The 18,103-nt window shown below is 42.9% G+C and overlaps 1 protein-coding gene across 5 annotated transcripts in view; it reads left to right on the top strand.

Moving 5' to 3' along the window:
• KIF16B (kinesin family member 16B) overlaps positions 1–18,103 on the top strand; it is a 286,791-nt gene that overhangs the window by 150,840 nt on the left and 117,848 nt on the right. For all 5 annotated transcript variants that reach the window (XM_074989378.1, XM_074989376.1, XM_074989375.1 and 2 more), the window contains 3 exons: positions 5,475–5,633; positions 6,450–6,555; positions 7,461–7,511. In XM_074989378.1, coding sequence (XP_074845479.1) covers positions 5,475–5,633; positions 6,450–6,555; positions 7,461–7,511 — 316 coding nt within the window. The remainder of the gene's footprint in view (positions 1–5,474; positions 5,634–6,449; positions 6,556–7,460; positions 7,512–18,103) is intronic.

The raw sequence follows: 18,103 nt of genomic DNA, 5'->3' as shown, positions 1-18,103 counted from the left end.
TGCCAAGAAGCTAGAGCTGTTCGGCAGAAAGGTCTACTCCTCCTCCACTCTACTGTTGCGAATGGCAAATTACGCAGCGCATTTAGCGAACCATAATTTCGACAACTACACTAGGTTAACCTCCCTCATGGACTCGCTTCCAGAGGACAAGAAACCGGTGGTCAAGGCCATCGTGCAAGAAGGCTACGCGGCCTCGAGGACGGGAGTTCAGATCGCCCTGGATGTTGCGGACACAGCAGCACGCTCCACAGCTATGGCAGTGGTGATGCGAAGGGAGTCCTGGCTCCAGACTTCGGGTATACCGAGGGATCTGCAGGCAAAGATAGTCGATCTTCCCTTCGACTCGCAGAAGCTGTTTGCTGAATCAACCGACTCAGTCCTTCATTCCAGTAAAGATTCAAGAGCCACACTTAGGACCCTGGGGATTTACACCCTTCCATACAGAGAGAAAAAGTACTACCCTCAGCAAAGACGGTACCAGTACCAGCAACAGCGTCCCCAGTACCACAGGGCTTACGAGCAAGGGCGACATCAACAGCACCAGCAGTACAGAACTCCCAGGCGACGTTCCCAACAGAGCCGTGCGTCCTCGGGGCAGGGCCAAAGGCCACAAGTTTGACACACAGATCCAGGGCTGCGCCATCACTACCATCACACAAGGTCATCTGAAGCGGCTATTCCACCATCGCCTCCGACCATTCTACGACCAGTGGAAAAGGATCACCACAGACAAATGGGTGCTGGAGATCATAGCCACGGGGTACGCCATCCCCTTCCAGTCGCTCCCACCACCACAACCTCCACCCAGGCCCCACCTCCAGGAGGCCTCCCACATAGCGAGGCTCAAGCAGGAGGTAGACCATCTCATGCTCATAGGGGCAGTGGAAAGAGTGCCGGAGCAACTGCAAGGAAAAGGGTTCTACTTGAGGTACTTCCTCACAGAGAAAAAGACAGGAGGCTGGAGGCCCATCTTAGATCTTCGAGGCCTCAACCGGTACCTGCGCAAGCAACTCTTTCAGATGATCACAATCGCCTCCATCCTTACGGCACTGGATGATGGAGATTGGTTCGCAGCCCTCGACTTACAAGACGCGTATTTTCACATAACTATCCATCCGGCTCACCGGCGATTCCTCCGGTTCACAGTAGGCAAAGAACATTTTCAATACAAGGTCCTACCGTTCGGCCTCTCCTCGGCCCCCAGAGTCTTCACCAAGACCTTGGCAGTGGTGTCAGCCTACCTGCACAGACAGGGGGTATTTATATTCCCGTATCTGGACGACTGCCTACTCAAAGGGGCTTCGAAAGGAGGTACTACGCATGATACGCGTCACAGCAGGCACGTTCTCTTCGCTCGGCCTGGTTATCAATCTGGCAAAATCAAAGATAGACCCCACACAGGACATAGAGTTCATAGGGGCACGCATAAATTCTATTATAGCGAGAGTGTATCTACCAGAGACTCGCTTTCGGGCCATCGGCTCCCTCGTGCAGGTCATCACCTTCAGTCCTACGGTGCCAGTCCTGACGTGCTTACAGCTGCTGGGCCACATGGCAGCGGCGACGTTCGTAGTACAGAACGCCAGGTTACACATGCTCAGCATGCAGCACTGGCTGGCGAGCGTATACAAACCGGCAGCACACACTGTTCACAGGGTGGTGTCGCCCACAGCAGAGGTGTGCAAATCCCTGCAATGGTGGGTAAACCCCAAGAACTTGCTAACAGGGGTACCCTTCCACCAACCACACATATCGGTGTTTCTTACTACAGATGCCTTCCCTCAGTTTGGAAAAAAGGCGATTGAGGGGCGATATGATAGAGGTATATAAAATCATGAATGGTGTGGAGAAAGTGAATATAGAAAAATTATTTACCTTTTCCCATAATACAAGAACTAGGGGACACCAAATGAAATTGATGGGTAGTAGGTTCAAAACTAATAAAAGGAAATTTTTCTTCACACAGCGCACAGTCAACCTGTGGAACTCCTTGCCCGAGGAGGCTGTGAAGGCCAGGACTCTATTAGGGTTTAAAAAAGAGCTTGATAAATTTTTGCAGGTTAGGTCCATAAATGGCTATTAGCCAGGGATAAAGTATGGTGCCCTAGCCTTCATAACAAGGGCAGGAGATGGATGGCAGGAGATAAATCACTTGATCATTGTCTTCTGTTCTCCTTCTCTGGGGCACCTGGCATTGGCCACCGTCGGCAAATGGGATGCTGGGCTTGATGGACCTTTGGTCTGACCCAGTATGGCCATTCTTATGTTCTTATGTTCTTATGGGGTGGGGAGCACACATGGGCGAAGAGGTGACTCAAGGGCTGTGGTCCTCCACGGAGCAGTGACTGCACATAAATATACTGGAGCTCAGAGCAGTGTTCAACGCCTGCAGACACTTTCGAGACCATATACAAGGCAAAGTTGTCGGGATCAGTACAGACAATACCTCCACCATGTTTTATATAAATCGGCAAGGAGGAGCTCGGTCCCGTGTCTTATGTGCGGAAGCAGTCCGGTTATGGAACTGGCGCATCGCCAACAATATAATCTTGAAAGCCTCGTACTTACCAGGCTCTCTCAATGTGAAGGCAGATCAGCTGAGCAGGCGTTTTGCACTCACGCACGAGTGGCAGATCCGTCCCAATCTGCTACGACCGATTTTTCACGCATGGGGTTTTCCCCAGATAGACCTGTTTGCCACTCAACACAGCAAGAAGTGCCCACGATTCTGCTCCAGGGCAGGACTGGGACGGGGGTCCCTGGGGGATGCATTCGCGATCTCGTGGAGGGGCCCCCTGCTTTACGCTTTTCCTCCCACAGTGCTGATCCACAAAGTCTTGCAGAAAGCCAGGAGGGAAGGAGCCCGAATGATCCTGATAGTCCCAACGTGGGATCGACAGCAATGGTTCCCCCTACTCCTGCGCATGTCGGACCATCCACCGATGCCCCTTCCGGTGGCGCCGGATCTGCTCACGCAAGCCCAGCGGTCCATAGTGCATCCACACCCCCAAGGCCTGCGACTACAAGCGTGGTTAATCCATGGCTCAGCTCCCTAGAGAGCACATGTACGGAGGAAGTACAGCAAGTCCTAGAAAGTAGCAGGAGGACTTCCACCAGGAAGACCTACAAGCAGAAATGGACTCGCTTCACGGCATGGTGTTCTACCAAACAGCTAGTCCCCCTTTCAGTGCCTATACCTGTGATATTAGAGTATTTACTGGACCTCAAGAGAGGAGGACTCTCACTATCCTCGTTAAAGGTCCACCTTGCCACCATTTCGGCGTTCAGACATGAGGAGGAAGGGCACATGGTGTTCGCCCATCCCATGGTTACCAGGTTCCTCAAAGGGTTGGTAAACCTATACCCCCCTCGGAAACCACTTCCACCTTCGTGGAACTTGGACCTGGTGCTTAATGTGCTAACGGGACCACCGTTCGAGCCCTTGGCCACGGTTTCCCTCCGCCTCCTTACAATAAAGACGACCTTTCTTCTCGCAATCACGTCAGCTCGCAGGGTGAGCGAACTTGCGGCAGTTATGGCAACGCCACCCTGCACTGTTTTTTCCAAGGAAGTGGTAACCATATGGCTGCATCCAGCCTTTGTTCCCAAAGTTTCTTCAGAGTTTCACATTAACGAACCTATTGTTTTACCCTCGTTTTATCCAAAGCCTCATAACTCTAACAAAGAGGCGCGCCTACACCTCCTGGACGTGAGGAGGGTGCTAGCCTTCTATATAGACAGGACCAAGTCCTTCCGGAAAACGGATAGACTCCTAGTCTCTCTCACTCCCAAATCGAAAGGAGAAGGTCTCTCTTCGCAGAGAATCTCGAAGCACATCGTATCCTGCATAAAAATGTGCTACGAACTCAAAAAGACTCCTTTACTTGCCACTCCCAGGGCTTATTCCACTAGGGCTGTGGCGGCATCAACAGCCTTTTTCAAGGGCGTTGAACTAAAAGACATTTGCAGAGCGGCGACCTGGTCATCCTATGACACCTTCGCCAAACATTACGCCCTTCACAGGGTATTCCTCTCGGGGACAAGCTGCACATAATCCGATTACCCACCTCCTATCTTGGGTTACTGCTGGGTAGTCACCTATTGTGTAGCACCCATGGGGACACTCGAAGAAGAAAGACAGGTTACTCACCGTAGTAACGGTGGTTCTTTGAGATGTGTCCCCGTGGGTGCTCCATTACCCGCCCATCTTCCCTGCTTCGGATCTCTGTTTAGTGTTTTGCAGGAGCATCCGAGGCGGTTGGTCAAGGAACTGGTGGGGACCAGATCGCGCACGTGGCCAGCAGCGCGCAAGGGAGTGGCGCGCACCGGCGCATGCGCGGTCCGGCAGAAACTGCTTGGAAGATCCGATCTGCGGCGCCGGGTGAGCCCGACACCTATTGTGGAGCACCCACGGGGACACATCTTGAAGAACCACCGTTACTACGGTGAGTAACCTTTCTTTCCCTTTCATTCACAGTGATTGATATTTTTCATGTTTATGTTTATTTTTAAATTAGAGATGTGAGAAAAGGGGGCCAGAAGCAGAAAAGAGAACACAAATGCATCCATGACTATATTGTTTAAATCACAATACATTTGAAGAGTGCTGATTATTTAGTTATATTAAAATGTATTACACCAAAACAATAAATATGCTAGGAAGTGTTTTATTTATAATACTTCATGGTTAATATATTGTCAAAGCAAAATACTCAGCATGAATGTGAGTGACTTCTTATAGGCATAAATAGGCTTTTGTGACATATGACATATACTTGTTTGTACACTTAGAAAGTGAGAGAACTTGTAATTTGGAAAAATTATCTTTTTAGTCAGACACTCAAAATAAATTCTAGCTCTATATGTTGCTTTAAGAGATATATTTTCAGATTGTTTTACAAGATTCCTGAACAAGTAATGGGATTTATGTACATTATTGTGCAGTTTTTAGGGTGTTTTTTAAAAATGGACTCTGCATCATGTTAGGTTTTTTTCATTTCTGACTCTAGTATTGCTTGAGTTGGACCTGTTTTTCCAGACTAGTAGCAGAATAAATGAGACCATTGATGGAGCTCTAAAATGAGGTGAGGTTTTTCAAATGGTTCTAATAAGCCAAGTCTTATGAATCGATCTGAGTTTAATGAGCTGAGACGTTTGTTGCATTTAAAGTTACAAATGTTGATATACTGAGCTTAAATGCTTCTGCTCTAGTCTAGTTTTCAGATCAGTCAATACTTCACAATCTAAATATGCATTAATAAAATAACCTTTATTAGTATTTCTGTGACTATAGACATAAAGGTCATAAGGGACAAGATTCTCATTTAATTATGCCAGTATGTACATAGCATCTATCTTATATGTATGCAAATATTCTTGGAAATTAGTGTGTTTGTAAGTAGGGAACTTACTGTAGATAGAATTCTTTTTTGAACAACATAGATACTGAAATAGATTTTAAAATCCATTTATAGGCTGGACCAGGAGATTCAAAAGCTGAAGCAGAAGATCTGTGAAGGTGATAGTGTACAAAAAGTGTGCCATGCGATAGTAGAGGAGAGGCGGTCTCTCAGCAATTCCCCTACCAGTCCTACAAAATCACAGTCCCATTTTATTCCACTGGTTGACGACAGGTACAAATATTGATTTTATTCAGACATAATATGGTTATAAATAAATGGACTTAAAGTATCACTGAAACTTGGCAAACTCTGATCTATGCATGTTTCCAATATTGGATATTTATTTAGTAAAATGTCAGAATGGTACTTGAATTGCAACCTAGATATAAACATGCTCTGCTTTTATCATATTATTATTTTTATTTCGTTACATTAGCTTTCTTTGAGGTATATTCTGTATTCGAATAGCACCCAAATAAACTTTAGGCTTTTATTTATTTTAGATTTGTATTAAATTTAAATGATTAGATTTGCTTAAATATCAGTATGACTTACACATTTGCATACTAAAATGATAAAGTAAATAAAATTGTATTAACAGAAGCAGCATAGCGTAACATTAAACAAATGATACAATTTTCTTTCATTTCATTTTACACTTATGCACACAATAATTAGGATACACTTTTGAAACTTTCACTTTGAGTGAAGGCTGAAAATGTTAGTCTGCCTAGTGTGCATGTTGGAAAACTTTTGAAAGGGAATTTAAAAAAAAAAAAAAAAAGGTAATATACTGGTGCAGTGTATAAATGGAGAGAGCTATTTACCCAGTGCGTAACTGGAGCCCACTAATAGTGATTCAGTCAGTTACTTCTTTTGTCCTTTTAAGTTAAACAAAAACTGGTGAAAGAATCATAACTGATGGGGAGCCAGTAAAGTTTTTCTAGTGTTCTTATATTTAAGTTATGCGATCTTTAAGATGCATATACATTTCAAAGTATACTTAACAATACCCATTTTATTGTATGTCTATTCATCTTTTTAAAGAATAAATGCATTAATTGAAGAAGAAGTGCAAAGGCGTCTTCAGAATGTTCACCACACATCTGAAAATAACAGTATGAGCCTAACTCAATCCACAGAAATGTTACAGGTGAGCAGAGTCAGCTAGGAAGCGTGACTTTTGAAGTCCTTGAAAATCATTGGTTTAAGTCCTTTATCCACATTCCATATGTTGTCTCTGGATTAATGCAATTTTAGTTTATCAAAGAATATACAGTGAATTTACTTTGAGCAGAACAAACACACTTCAGATTATTTCTGAAAAAAATTAGTTTTTTATCTGGATGCTGAGTCATATAAGGATTGCAATACTTTGGTTTCAAACAGTGGTAGGTCAAACAACGATATGCATATGACAGCGAAGTGTCCCCAGTTACTTAATGTGCAACATGGTAGTGTGCTGTAGAGTCAGACATCCCTTGCTTGTCATGTGCTAACTCACTCTGTAGACTGCCACTAACTAAAAACAAGCAGTAAAATCCCAGCTCTATCAAAGTCAATGGGAGTTTTGCCATTGACTTCAGTGAGGCTGGGATTTCACCCAATATTTCCATGTTCTGTGTTGTGGTTATTTTCAGTGAACTGTATCTTAATGTAAGTTTCTTCTCTGATACATAGAGTTCAGTGAAGACATTCTCTAAATGGCACCAAAATCTTTAATTTTCCAAATTAATATGAAAACTTTTACTTCTCTGACTTTTTTATGCTGCTGTTCTTGACAACATAAAGTTCCATCAGAGTGATAGTGTATAACTCTAGTAATACAGGCTTAAAATGAGTATGCACAAAAGAGCAATTTTCGTTAAAACTCACCTTTTCCTAATTGGTAAACTATTTAGTTTAACTTAGCTGTAAGGCACATCTCAGCAAACACTAGTAGAAGTTGATAGCTATTTTTGACAGTTAAACAGATTATTTTGTTCTGGGTCACTATAAATAGTTGAAATTTTACAAGAAGGAAACATTTTTAATCACATGTACCTTTTTGTTTCATAGGATAATGAAATACTTCATAATGGTACTGTTCAACGCAAGTTGAAGTATGAGGTAGGTTATAATTCATCAGAATGAAATGGCTGTCTTAAATTATGGTATGCTCAGTAATTGAATTTCTCAATGTTTACCTGCATAATTAGTATTTAAAATTAACAGTAAGATTAATAGCTTATAGTGAAGGCAAGCTATTTTTCCTGTAAACCCTTTTCCCCTACAATCTTGCATGTTGGGTAGAGTTCTTGCTTTATCTGTATACCATATTTTTGTGGTGAAGGTTTTTTTTCATAATTCTTTATTTGAAACAGTATCCCTTTCCTAGATCTACAGAATCAAAACAATTTTGGACCAGGGAAAAAGTTATTTGTAATCAAAGTAACCTTTAACATGTGTGATATCTGATTGTCTCATTACTATCAGAGCCCTCATAATGCTAGCAATACTACAAGGCACATATTTGTGAACATTTCCTGAAGGTTTAATGTTAGATGATCTGAAAGTGTTTTATCACCAAGTGTTCATTTATTTTCCTAACTCTCTTCTCATTTTTTTAACCTGGTTTAGATCTTAAAAATGCTTAAGAGCGTGTAGAAAATTGGTTATCTTATTAACATTCTGAGGAAACCAAATGTAGTACTAGACAAAGTGAAATGGATACTGTATACGCACACATGCACGCAAAATGATGGGTGTGGAGTAGGCACAAAGATTGTTCCTGATTCAGACCTCATTCAGTCTGATTGGATTTGGTTTCACAGTATTGATTACTTGTGAATGAATGCACAAAGCTAATTAAAATTAAATCTGCATTCAAGAAATTTTCAAATCAGAAGAAAGATTTTTTTTTAAAGTGCTTCCGTTTCCCTATTTTGACTTTCTAAACAGAAAAGACGACCTTGGCAGCCACATTATGGTCTCACTGTTGACTATAAAGATGAGGATATTGGCTCTAACTTGGCTGGAGACGATACAACAGGAGCAGACCTCAAAAGACAAAACAAATGTCCAGAGATGTGGAGCTCATTTCCTATTCCTGATCAAATCTGTTACCCCTCTCCATTAGAAAAGGGAGTTGGAAATGAAAGGAATCAGTCAGAACTTGATTGCTTTGATTGCCTGCGTGATACAGAATATGAACTGAATCACCCTACAAATAGTATAATTTTTAGTGGGGGGAGAATTCATTATGAAAATGTTATATTCATGTCTCTAAAAAGTCACAATGTGTGTAATGTGGAGCATTCACAATATAAAATGGTGAAGCTCAGTAATTCTGAATATGCAAAAGTTACTTCTTGGGACCAGGACACCACAAGAACTGAATTTAGTTTTTCCCATTCACAACATACCTCTGGCTCAGAACTGTTACCCTATGGGAATGAGCAGGTTAACTTTAGCAGTACCTCTTGGGTAATTCTCCCTCAGTCCAGTACAGTTTCTGAAATAGCAATGAAAGAGAACAATCCATTTGCCACAGCATTTCACCTTGTTCCAGACCAATCTCACATTTCTCAGCAGCCAGTTGAAGACCTAGATATTAGCCAAATAATCTTCCCAAGGTCAGAAGTGTCGTCATATTCAGATGTGAGACCAGAACAGAGTTATGGCATGGGCAATCTTTTGAGCAAGCTCTCTTCTCTTTACAAAAACACTAGTAGTCAAATGCTCAATAGTGCCCAAGTTATTAAACAAATAAAGGAGCTGGGCAGTCTGTGTGATAGACATGAAATGTTTGCACAAGTGGCATCATTTCTGAGAAAGTTACCACTTAGAAAAATATTACATGTAAATGTACCTTTCAAATCAGATATGAAGAAGGTGATACCTCACTTGGCTAATGAGGCCAGGGCTCACATTGATAGCTGCATTTGCATGGGAGACCTGCCAAAAGAGAATACTGTGAAATGTGTTTCCTCAAAAACCTCAGGCACACATGCGCAAGATTCTTCTGAAGGATCTGTTTTCTGCTATAGAAATGAAGAAATGAATAAGAGTTTGGTGTTAAGGCAAAAACTTGTGGATTTTCCAGATACGTTACTGAAACTTCAAAACTTTCCTCGTGAAAACCTATTGGAATATGTCATCCATGCCTTACCACAAGTTTGTGCCAAAATGGATCAATTAAAAGGTGTATACTGGCTTGCTGTTGGCAATTGCAAGAAACCTGATCCAGAGCCAGCTTGTTTGCTTTTGTTCAGCTCTGCCTTGTATGCCATTGTTTTATCTGTTAAACAGCAAGACAACTGTCAGGATTCCTTGTCAATTTTTCATATTCTTCCAACCACTATGATAAGAGAGATCGAAGTTGGTTTTGCTGGACAGAGTGTTAGACTTGTGTGCTGCTCTGAAGATAGTTTACTCACATTGTTTACCTATAACAAAGACTTCACCCAGAGAATATGCCATGATATACTAAATATTTTGATTACTACATCAGATGATGCCGTTGGTTTAAACCACCAGCTGCTGAAAGGGGATTTGTTGCAGCTCTCACTTCACTGGACATCAGAAGTCACTGATTTAGTTTTTGCAAGTGGAGTACGATTGTCCTGCAAATTCCCAAGCGCCTTAGCTGACTTGGTGTACTTAGTCCATGAAAATATGGAAAACAATAAACCCTCCTTAGGAGATGTTTATGTGTTGCTCTATACCACAGTGAAGATAGAAGACCCTTTTAAACAAATGCCCTATAGATCACTAGTTCTTACAACTACTCATATAGGACTCATGAAGGAAGATAGGGTTTTCTATCCTGTTTGTAGTTTTTTGTGCACTTTACCTCAGCGGTCCCAGTTTGACAACATTCGGTTGTACTGTTTGAATGAACTCCGATGTGTGGTTGTCCCAAACAAAGAGAATTTAAGAAAAATTGAGCTTGTTTTCTCTAAAATGAGTAAGGTTGGATCTGAATCAAGGACTGGTTTTTCTAAACCCCATGCAAAAACAAGAAATACTCAACTGACATTTAGTCCATCACTTTTTCAGGACAATTTAAATGTTCCCTTGGAAATCTGGAAATTAACTTTCAGCTCAGATGAAGAAGCCATTTGGTTAATTATGTATTTGACTAGGCATAGAGATCCAGATACATTTTAGATACAGTAAAAGTTAGACAGGCTAATGGATAGTGATATAAAGTACTTTTTATAATTGCTGTTAGTAAGCAAAAGAGCAAATTTAGTATCTTTTTGTTGAGCCTTGTAAAGAATATAGTAGGGTACATATCAATCATGTCAAAATTCCATAATTTCTATTTTGCTTTGTGTGGGTCTGTATGGTAGAATGAGTACACAGCTTTCACTAAAAGGTAATCCATTTAAAATGTGCCTGTTTGATATGGTGCATGATTCAGTATCTATATGCAAGCAACCACTCTCTGTTCTTACTAGTACTATATTCATCCTTCTCTGCTGCTGACTCTTATTCCTACCATTTCTTATTTAGCTTCACAAAAAAGGTCCCTTTAATGTGTTCCTCACTCTTGTCATCTGAAAGACATCTCCTTCAGAGAACTCTTTACTACAATGAATATCTCTTGCCTCCCAATTCCAGCTGTGTCATTAACTTGGTGGTGGTGATCATTAAGCATCAGTATTCATGTTTGTGGTATCCATTAGCTTTACTCTATTTCTGTACATGTATTAGAGTGTGTTTAACACCCCATAAGGTGTGCATTCTCTCCTGGTAACCCTGCAGATTTTGTGCGTGCATGTATATTGTCTCTAAAATTCATCGTGTCTGAAAATTTCATGACAACCCTCTGAAAGTTTAATTTTTGGCTCATTTCTAAAAGGGAGGCAAAATAATGTTAAAGTTGTTGGGTGCCAAAGTTCTGCTCATTAATCTTTGTAAAACCCCATCTGAAAATATTGCAGGGCATCTTCTAATGTTTTCTTATTGAAGGAACATAAGCTCTGTTAAGTCGTCTTTGAGTAGATGCAGACGTGTATTCCACGTAAGTAAGCGCATACCGCGTGTGCTAGAACCAGAGACTTTTGCATAGCAGTACCCATATGGGGTGGCACACTTGCCTCTGGACTTTCCCCTGGCTATATAAGGCAGCACTGTCCCAATGCCCATCAGCTGGAGTCAGAGCTTTTTATTGTAGTTGTTTCACAACCTTGAAATACATTCCCATAGCCTAATCTTATGGTGCTTAGTTAATAGTTTACTCTATTAGCGTTAAAGTAAAAGTTACAGGCTACGGCATAGCAGTAGAGTTCCCTGGTGATGCCCTCGCTGGGATTCAAGCATTACACTTTGTGTGGGAAATCTGTGGCATGGCAATTCTTAACAGAAACTCCCACATGAAATGTTTGCTCTGCCTTGGCAAAGCCCTCCTGAAAGAACAGTCTTCGCTGTGTGGATTGTTCAAAAAAAGGCTCATGTGGTGTGAGAAATTCATATCAAGTAGCACCTATTTAAACAGGCCACAAGGCCTGAGCCAGTACTGAGGTCTGATCTGGTACCAAGGCCTCCTTTGGGCCACAGATCACACTTGAGTTTTGGGACAGGGATCATTCCAAAGAGGAACAAGAGTTCCTCTCCATTGCTGATACCAAAAAAAGAGGTCTCTTAAGATCAACTGGGAGTATGCAATATCCTAGATGACTTTTCTGCCTCACCTTAGGAGAGAGTAGAGTGGCACGGGACCAGTTCCAGCATGCAGAAAGGTGACGGTGCTTCTGACCCTCCTGTGGTACAGGACATCCCTTACTGTTGACTCTGATTCTAGCCTCCAGGCATCCATTGAATCTGGTATTGATGAGAATGCTGGCACTGACAGGGTCTGTGACATCATCATACCTGGCTGCAGTGGACCTTCTATACCTTCTGGTACTTCTTTACTATTGGCCTAAAACTTCGTGAGGTTGCCACCCATGATGGCCCCAAATTGGAACGTGCCACCAAAAAGTCTAGCCGTTCATCACCACACCAGGAAGTGCCTGTCTCCTGAGATTAGTGTGGATATGATATAAGAGACAGTACCTGGTCCTTCCTTGGCATTGATGCTGTGGATGGTTCCATGGATGGTGTTGCTACCCCGATACCGAGGGTCATGAGCACCAGTATTTGCACCAGGATTGACCTTGCCTGCAGCACTGAAATTTTGGCATCCAGGATATCAGCTATTCCAGGATCACCAATTACAACCTCTTTCTATGCTGTGAATGAGTCAGATCATCTGTTGGCTACCTCTGGAGTCTCTCCCCCCGTGTCTGAGAGGATCTATGTTTCAGAGTTGGGATCTTAGTTCTCCTGCTCCAGTTCACTAGAGAAGGGCCCAAAGGCTACCAGTAGATCAGTCCAGAGGAGGGGCAACAGACCTGAAGCACAAGCTACATGCACCTACCTGTCTGTATCACATTTCAAAGAATTGCAGGTACAGAAAGTAACCATTTCATATCTGGAACTATGTTAATTGATCCATTCTACAGTCAGACACTGTTTTTTTTACAGATAGAGAATAAATTATGATCCTGCAAAGTAAAGAAGGGAATCTACATAATCCCTCAGTGAGCCAGTTGTTACTTAAACGTGATTCATCATAGGTACTTCCGTTTTGCAATCTGTTGTAAATCCTGAAAGTAAACTAACAGAAAACATGCAGGTATAGTTTTAACTTTTTTTATAGGACATTGTTATGTTTAATAATGTCTTTGTAGTTAGGAATAGGAGAAGTGGGACATCTCAAAACCCTGTAACATATCACCAGGATTCAGTTAGGGTTTTTTTAGCAAAGCAGGTCATGAGTTTTTACTTGAGTGAATTATAGTTTTAAACTTGTCACAAAAAGTGAAAGTGAATTTTATGGGTGTTTTGTAATTCTTATAGTTCTAATTGCCAAACTGTAGTGTTTGGCTTCCTTATATTCAGTCCAGTATGCAGGTGTACATTGACAGATATGTAGTCACACACATTCCTTTAGTAGCTCAGCCATTTCATAAGATCTATTGACCTGCCTGTCCTAAAGACGAATCAAGCCCTAAGATAATTAGTATGGGATTTTTTTTATACATTGAAGATCAAACAATATAATCACTGAGGTTTTTAATAAATATGTTTGAAAAGCTATTTTGGGGAGTGGAGTGAAAACCTAGCATTGTAGATGGGAATAAATCATAAGTGCAGGACATAGTGATGCTTTCTAAAGCAATCTTCTTGTAACAGTTTGAGTGCACACTGACATGGTCCCCCCGCTGGTTTAGCTCTTGCAACCCTAGAGCACTGCCTGTTGGCCAGGGTCTCACCCTCAGTAACCTGTTGTCTTCACCCCTGCTTCAGGCCTGTGTCGCTCCCGGCGCACAGTGCCACTTTCCTTGTGTACTGCCCTGCAGCAGTGCCCCACACTCTGGAGTCCTATGCTCCCAGGGAGCCCAACACCCCCTATACCCAGCTTGCCCTAGAGACCCTCTAACAGTCATCATCTAGCAGTTTGAAATGGCCAGTCCTCTTTGGAAAGGGGGTGTGGGCCTGCTGCCTTCTCCTGCCCTGTCTGTCTCCCTGCACCCCGAGTATTCCCAGGCCTTGAGCAAGGCCTCAGCCAGGGATTTTGCTTAGCCAGAGCTTCCCAGCTCTGTCTGCCCTTCCCTACTACTGCTCTGTGTCAGGTACCCTCTCTAGCCTACCAGGCAGCCAAGTTCTTCCTGCTCCACAGTTGGAACAAGAATGCCTCCCTGAGCTTAGCAGCCTCTCTTTATAGTGCCCCAGCCGGGCCCTAATTGACTGTCTGCCCTCACCTGATTGCCCCATGCTGCCAGTCCTATCCCAGGGCTGGGTTTGACCCGTATCTCGCTGAAGTGGGGTGACCACCCTGGTGTACTTGTTTACCGTTGTGCAACAAATTGCTCCATAGTCAGGATATGATCAGTTGTCTATATTTTGTATTTGTTCAGCTGAGTCATTTGAATAGAGTATTTGCGTTTGGTTGAAATACATTTTCCTTACTTCTGACGTGTTAAGAACAGTGTAAGTGACAGATCTTCAGCTGTGGTTAACAGTCTTGGATAGGTGGGGGACGAGCTGGTTGTGAGTTGTCTGTTCTGTGCTTTGATCTGGTCGCTGATGTAACTATAGTTTCAGGATTGCACTGTTATCCCTGACTGTCTTCTCTCCCAGAGAGCTGTTCTGGCAGCTCAGGATTGCTGGGTCTGAGTCATTCTGCTGATACTCTATATTAAGCCCAGGAGGAGCGTTGCTGTATGAATCCTGCTGGGGTTTCTGTACACTGGGGGTGGGGAATCCCCCACTCTCAGTCCAGATCTAAACTGCGGCTTGTCTGGATCCAGACCCCAAGACTTGGGGCTCCCCTCCTTAGCATCCAGCTTGTGGCAGGTTGAAGGGTTTGGAGCCCAGAGCCGCACAGGCCAGATCGAGGAAGTCAGGGTCAGATGCGGACCACAGGGTATCTGGGCTGCAAGTGGAGAGAGCAGGAAGCAGCTCTGGGCTCTGCTGCTGCTGTTCCCCCAGCTGAGGCATGGGGGGAGGGAGCAGCAGCAGCTTCAGCAGCACTGCCTGGGGGTGTCATTGCACTTCCCTGATGAGCCAGAATTCCAGCCAATCAGAGCAGCAGAGGGCAGTGTGTAGGAACAGAGGGAGGGGTGCAGAGCCAGGTGCGCCTGAGGGGTAGCAGGTAAGATGCACCCCGTCGCCCAACCTCCATGCCTCTTGTCTGCTCCTGTGCCCCCTCCCATCCAGACCCCGACTTCCAACCCCTTCCTGCAACCCTTCCTTCCCCCCAGACTCCCCACCCACACCCTGCTCCCTCCTTCCTCTTCCCTCTCAGATCCCTTCTGCCCACCCAGAACCCTCCTGCACCTTCTCCCACCCAGATCCACACCCTAAGCCTACACTTTTACTCCCCCTCCTGCCGAGACCCCACTACTGTCAGAATGTTCCTGCACTCCACTCAGGCCCACCTCACCCACCCCAACTCACTTCTCCCCAGATTGCTCATCTGCAGCCCACTACTGTACTCTCCTTCTCAGCAAACTCCCAGCATTCCCAATCTGCTCCTGCTGCCTTCCTCCCACCCTGGCCCCCCTACAGTCGGAGCAGTTGGGGACCACATCAGAGAGGGTTTTTTGTGTGGCCCCTACTGATTTGTCGACAGGTCAGTGGACCCTGGCCCAAAAAAAGCTTCCCCACCCCCTGCAGTAGGCTTTGAGAGGGAGGTTTAAGCAAACATTTTAGCTGCTATATAACACTGAAGCAATGCAAGGTAGCCAGATCAGATCTGAGGAGCGGGTTCTTTATTTGAAGTTAAATGTATGCAGATATACATAGGCTATATTTTGGTTTGCATTTTGAGTGATGCTTATGCTATAGGAACAGTGGTGGCACATAGAATTGCTGACAGTTTGATAACTGTTCTTGCCATTTTATTGTGGTGAGCTGGCAATCCAGGGAATTGAGGATAATGCCCTAATGCTTGCCAACAATCCAACAATTAAGAATAGAAAAAAATGGCCAATGAGGTCTCTCCACAAGATGCACCAAATGTGGATCCTGAAACCCAGCTGAGTCCTATTATCTCTTATCTGTTTGCTTTGTGACTCATTGTATGTTGCTGTGTGGCATTGAATGAGTTCTTACCTCTGTAAGGTCCTATTCCAGGAATGATTTGAACTCCAGTAATTCCTTGATTTATGCAGAGGTTGTGTCCTGTGCAACCTCTGCGTAAATCGAATTTTGCCTGAGTTGGGGGAGTGGGCAGCTAGGGGAAGTGGGGGGGGGGCAGCCATTGCTGCCCCCGGCTTCTCCCAACTGGGGGGCACACAGCTACTTGCACCACGAATGGCTCCCCAAGCAGTTGTGGGCCCACCAGCTTCTCCCAGCTGGGGGAACTGGTGGCTGGATGGTGGGAGGGGGGCACATTTTGATTTGCACTTCACTCGCATTAATGCCTTTTGCTGACAAAACTGGAGCATAGCCAATGCCCTACTGGTGCTGAGAAGACATTCCACGTGAGTCTCATGGGAACTTACGTCCTAAATGATTGTGAGAAACTGTTGTACTCAAGACTTGTGTATGATTCTACATACTGAATGTAACACTTTTTCGATGATATAAAAAATTTTACTATGTGGCTGCATTTGGTTCACTCAACCACGGAACTTCTATAATTTTTGTTTGTCTTGAAAACTAAGGCAATGTAAATTCCCCACTTCTCCTGCAACAGTCTTGCGCTAAAACTCCTTCAATTCCAATGTAATTTACATGTTATTTGATTAACATTGATTGTCAAAGCTTTGTTAATTTGTTACAACGTTCTTTGCAAAATACAGTAGTGTATTTTGGTTGGTACTATATAATTTAATTTTCTAAACTACAGTCTGTATGTAAATTCTCAGGAGTCACAATATATTTACCAGAAAGACTAATAAATGATAGACTCCTTGTCACTATTTTAGTTAATTTATTGAGAGTATCTTTTGTGGTATTATTTTATAGACTGATTAAAGTAAAGTGATATTTTCGGGAAAATTAACTCTTCTTTTTAAGGAAGGTATTAACTAGTGTTAGTGTTAAATAAAAAATAAACTTTTTCTCCTCCTTTTAGAAATCTAGAAATCATTGGGATGTTCAGCTTTCGACCAAGAACTTTTGGTTTTCAAGTTTAGTTTTCAAATGAAAATATGAAAATTTTCTAGAAAGCAGATGGGTTGCATGAAAAATTTCATTTAGTTGAAAGAAATTTTTGACAAAATTCTTAAGCAGCCCTAATAATAATTAAAAAGATGGAGACTCGGATTAGTAATAGGGGAGAGGAAGAGACTTCTGCTCTAAGTAGCTAGTTCGTGCCAGATAACTTTTGATTACTTACAGATTTATCTATAGGTAGATACCACAGAAAGAGGCTTATGTGAAAGAATAGGTCACAGTCTTGGTCCAGTTCTAGTTATATACAAATACTCAGCACAAAAACTTCCACTACAATTGGAATGAACAACCACCAAATGGGTAATTGCAGCACAGAGAGCAAGGAGTTATGGAGTTGAAGACTGAAATACACTGCCTCTCATTCTCCCTCGGATACGGTCAGTTCTGGTCAGAATTGAGCCACTTAAGTGTTGACGTTCGTGCAAAATTGTTATGGCTCTTCTTAGGTTTCTAGGATTGTCAGTCCAACATGAGATGAATATGGGTTTCAGAAAACTACCTTATCTCTCTTGCTTTAAAAGATTGATTATATGTGGTATAGAAATATAATAAAATTAGACAGGAGAGTTTGTTGTTGCAGATCAGTTTAGTTTACAAGGAAAAGTCAAATGTCTGTAATAGTTTGTTATAGAAATAAAATCCCTAAATAGCCTGTTGGCTTGCTCTGGAGTGAAGAACCCAGTCTCAGGTGGTCATCAGTAAAGCATTTTGGAGATATGCATATCTCATTGAACTGGAAGGGACCTTGAGAGGTCATCACGTTCAGTCCCCTGCACTTGCAGCAGAACCTGTCATCATCCCTGACATTTTTTTAAATCTATTTGCCCCAGACCCCTAAAGGGCCCCCTCAAGGATTGAACTCAGAACCCTGGGTTTAACAGGTTAATGCTCTAACCATTGAAGATGGGTGATGGTCTGAAATAAATAGACATCCACCATTATGTACAAAAATAGAAAATGACAGCAACATTGTAGTTTTAATT

The sequence above is a fragment of the Carettochelys insculpta genome, chromosome 3 (assembly GCF_033958435.1).
Source record: "Carettochelys insculpta isolate YL-2023 chromosome 3, ASM3395843v1, whole genome shotgun sequence".
NCBI classification, from domain to species: Eukaryota; Metazoa; Chordata; order Testudines; family Carettochelyidae; genus Carettochelys; species Carettochelys insculpta.
This window is presented reverse-complemented; position numbering and strand designations above follow the sequence as displayed.